Here is a 4,622-nt window from a genome sequence, read left to right on the forward strand (position 1 = left end):
ACCTCCTGGTCATGGTTTCTGAGGCCGATGCAGATGGAACGGCTGGCTCTGGACAGGACAGCTGTCATGGCGTACAAGTTGATGATCACGTCKGCGACTTTCTTCAGGACCAGCTGTTCGTCCACAATGCTCTGACATCAGCAGCATGGAGACGGGAGCAGACAGAGGCTTGGAAAGAGTTCACTGATTGAGAAGTGTTTCATGTTTAAAACCAGTGAGATCAGTTTCCTGTCATCTGAACACAGAGAAAGATGATCTGACGAGGTAGTAAATTAAACTTGGTGTTAGGTCAGGGAGAAGTTATCTTGTGGCTTTCATCACATCAACTGCCGCTGTTGGTGCCCATGTCTGTCAGCAAAATATCTCATGAAACATTGGGCTAATTTATCCATGCTGGAAATATTAATTTTGAGCACAAGTTTACTAACATGTAAATATAGAGGAACTCAGCTGTTTGTTAGAACATAGATCTTCGTTTATTTAATAGTTGATATGAAGAAACGAGTCACTGCGCCTCAGTGGAGAGTTTTTATGACGTGACGTGATGTCGGCGATTTAAATTTTAGAATCATACGTTTCATTTGGGCATGACTTAGCTTTGGGTGGRCTGGACTGGCACAGTTTTGAATGGTCTGTCAGCTCCCTCTGGAAAGCCCCTGTGGAATCCCAGTGTGAGCGCTGCACGTGCATGCTCAGCGCACAGCTCCCCACTGTGTGTSGCGCTCCCAGAATGCCACAGCTCAAAGAAGCTGCAAAAGTATTTTTCTTAGAAGTTATAAACTATCTGTGTATAAACATGCTCTGTGTGTTACACTATTATATTCTCCACCTCTAAGTGTCGCAAATGGAACCAGAACCACAGAAACGTGCGTACGCCACCCTTGGAATTGGCGTGGGGCTGTGCTTATTTCCACGTTCATTTCAGTTTTGATATMTCAGGGGCCTCATGTATAAACGGTGCGTATGCACAAAAAAGTTGCTTGCACCTGGTTCTACGCCCACGTTGGGATGTATTAAAACCAACGTTGCGTGAAAGTCTGCGTATATTTACGCACACTTTTCACCTGCCGTGAGAATGTGCGGCAGCAACGCAAAGTTTTTCAGTCGACAGTTTTAACTCACAAAGTCATGAATCTGACCTGAATCCACAGAAATATGACTTTGTTCTGTTTTCTAGATGTAAGGAGCGTCTGAACACGGTGTTAGATTTTTATTTTAGTTTGAGTTTTTATTGTTTAAACTCGAACGATCATGAAACTGAACCCCGGGACTGAAAATCATTTAACCTCAGATGAAAATAGATCAGCCTAAAAATGATCAAAAGAACCTCAGTCCAGTCTGTAAACTGTAATGTTTTTATATTTTTGTCACGTAGTTGGAAACACACGCAGAGCGCAGGCCTGCGAGGCGCACACACAGCTGAGGAAAATAAAATGTGTGAACTGTCTAAGAAACATTTTTCATTTTCACTGAGAAAAAAAACGTCAACTCAGCATATTAATTCAGAACAACTCAGCTGTGATGATTCCTCAGCTCCACAAGACGCAATAGATTGCTGCGTAAAGTTGTGCGTATGGATCAATGTCAGCTGTTCCCAGTCCCAAACCGCGGCAAAAACTCGCAGAGCTGCGAGTCACTTGTTTCTTCACATCAACTATTTAATAAATATTTTTCCAGGTTCTACAAAAGTCATAAGTTTCTGTGTTTACAGTCATTTATTAAAGATGTGTAAAGGTGGAAATGTCTGTCAGCCTCATGCGCCTCTGAAAATAACAGCACACGCGCATACACACCAACACCCACACACACCTTTGCGAGTGGCAAACACATTTTTACACCCCACTACTTATTTAGACAAATTTCTCACTCATTCTCCATTTAATGTATAATTTCCCTGCATCTAAAAATCTTTTCTGCTCCCACAGAGAGGACAATCTGAGAATCTCACACGCTGGACACATTTACATCTTATTTTACATATTTAAAAGGAGGCGTGTCAGGGGAGGTRTCTCACGTGCGCTMAGTTCCACGTTTATTGGGATGTATRAAGGAAAGGTGCGCAGGAACTTGCGTATGCACAGTTTTATACATCTGAATATTTTGGTGCGGCGYGCTTTTCTRAMTTTGTYCGTACGTCAAATTTTAGTGTGAAAGCTGCGCAATCATGAGGCCCCTGGAGTTTTGAGTAGAAAAGTGCATACACAAGTTTTTTGTGTGTACGCACCATTGATACATGAGGCCCCAGACCTTTAATCCTTTGAAATAAATCTCAAAATGTTTTACATTGTGGCTGAAATGACGAAACAACAAGGGAACTAACTTAAAAGGATCCTTCAATGCTTAMAGACTGGTTAGTTAAAACAACCTCTGAAGATTCAATCTATATTTTACTGACAGATTGCTGAGGAATAGTCCCTAAAGTCTGTATTTAAAGGTCATCTGATGTGCTTAATGTTGACCCAGCCGACACTTTCAGTACTGCAGGGACTCAAACCAGTTCAAAGAACTACTTCTGCAGTGACTAACGGCTGTCATCACAACCAGGGTAAAACCTAACACATGGGATGCAATAACAATGGCAGCGTTTCAAATCACGCTCTCTTCACAAACRCTTGTCTTCACAAAATTTGATTGGTTCTTCTACTGCTTTTGTAAAGGTTATTGGTGGTTCGGAAAAAAAATCAAAGTTAGTCAATGAAACCCATGCTGATTTATTTTAACGCCATGAGACAGTGACAAAAGTTGAACATTTTTCAACATTCATTTGTCATGTCGCAAGCTTGTGTGTGCACATCTACGTGTACAAGCAYGAAATTTCAAATGCACGATTTTCGCCAGTCTGGAGGAGGGTGAGCGATTGTCTCCTCATCACACAAGCTCCATAGGAAATGAATGGAGAGAAAGCAATGTCGCTCCCCATGTGTCAAGCCCCTGAAGGAGTWCACCCTGCAGCTGCTTACCTTTCCATATCTGTACAGCAGGCTCTCCACAGTGGACCCGAAAGCGTTGACGTTCTGCTCAAACTTCTTTGCACTTTCCTTTGAACACAATGCAAATGTCTGAACTTCTAAAAAAAAAAAAACCTGAACCAATAATAAATAATTAAAATGTTGTAAACGGAAGAAGTGAAGTTCTTACTTCCAGGCTGCAATGCACCACCCAGTCCTCCTGCCCAGTCAGGCCGAGGTCCACGGACCCTCCCAGTGTGGTCCTCAGCTTCTTTCCAGCTGTGCTCAAAATCAGAGACATGTTTCCGCTCTTCATCTCCCTGCAGGTCGGTAYAAACTGAAGGTTACAAAGCTGCCAAAAGTCAGAGGAGAGATGAAATACTGGGAAGGGCTTACCACCTTCTGTAAGGAGGAATAAAAAGATTTGTGRTGTAAACAAACACAAACAAAACCACATCAAACCTTCCTCCTCCTCTAATGTAATCTGAGTAGCAAACTAATCTGTTGAGGAAAAGATTTAACAAAATCTAAATCCTTTGAAGGAGCTATATAAAAGAGAAACATCACTAATGCTGCTGTCCCACCTCCTCTAACCGGGTGAATGAAAGTCAGTAGACATGCGCACACAGGTCAGTTTGCTACAATCAGAATAAGATGATCCGTTTAAATGTTTACATGAACCTCATTCTGATCATCAATCGGCATAACCCACCCTTTTCATTCGGATTAAAAATTCATTCAGATCGAGCTCAATCGGATCAGAATAATCGGAACGGGCTGTTTACATGATGCATTTTTATTCCGAATGGCTGTTTAAACCAATTACTTATGTCCATGTAAACGTAGCTCATGATGAGCTGATGGAGCTGTTCTGCATCTGCAGTTGTGGAGAATTAGCAGAGGCCACTATAACTAAGAAGTCTGGGACTTCCATAGAAATTCAGCAGGGTGGTCATATAATTTATGTGTTTACCAGTACATGTATCTGCATTAGATTTTTAAATTTACACATAAAATTCTTGTTTATTTGATTATTAGTTTATTTAGTAAGTTTTGTTTATCTCTTTCAGACATGTRATTTTTGTGGTCACAAAAGATCCTGGAGAAATCAACCTATTCTCCACAAAAACAAGCCAGCCTGCAACCTTCTCCTTTCTGGGGCCATGCACTTCACAGGGTGTATGGTGTCCCAAACTTTACGTATGCGGTCACTCTTAGGTGTAWAGACTATTTCAGCTGGAACTTATTTTAGGCACCAAAGGCTGTACACAATTCCATCCATCATTTTAACCGGGCAGGAACAACAGTCGGCTTTAATGCAGCAGCTGAAGGAACTTTGTGGCGGTATGCTGTTGTCTGGTGACTGCAGATCTGACAGCCCTGGGCACTGTGCAAAATATGGCTCATACAAACTCATAGAGGAAAGACTAAACTTGGTCACTGATGTCCAGCTTGTGCAGGTATGCTCACCATTATGGATTTCATCCAGACATCTGTTGAAGTTGATTTAAACTGTTTTAAAGTGATCTGTTTTCTTTTTTATCTGTACTGATGCATTTTATTCCTTTACAGGTCCTTCTCAAAAAAATTGCATACTGTGATAAAGTTCATTATTTTCTGTAATGTACTGATAAACATTAAACTTTCATATATTTTAGATTCATTGCACACCAA

At 41.2% G+C, this 4,622-nt stretch overlaps 1 protein-coding gene across 1 annotated transcript in view; it reads right to left on the reverse strand.

The window, feature by feature from the left end:
- The window catches only part of acad9 (acyl-CoA dehydrogenase family, member 9), a gene marked incomplete at its 3' end in the record, with an annotated part of 26,911 nt that continues 22,289 nt past the window's right edge, over positions 1–4,622 (reverse strand). The window contains 3 exon segments of the mRNA XM_014022279.1: positions 1–131; positions 2,961–3,038; positions 3,139–3,268. Of these exon segments, the coding sequence (XP_013877733.1) occupies positions 1–131; positions 2,961–3,038; positions 3,139–3,268 (339 nt within the window).

This window comes from Austrofundulus limnaeus, unplaced genomic scaffold (assembly GCF_001266775.1).
Source record: "Austrofundulus limnaeus strain Quisiro unplaced genomic scaffold, Austrofundulus_limnaeus-1.0 Scaffold322, whole genome shotgun sequence".
In the NCBI taxonomy this organism is placed as follows: domain Eukaryota; kingdom Metazoa; phylum Chordata; class Actinopteri; order Cyprinodontiformes; family Rivulidae; genus Austrofundulus; species Austrofundulus limnaeus.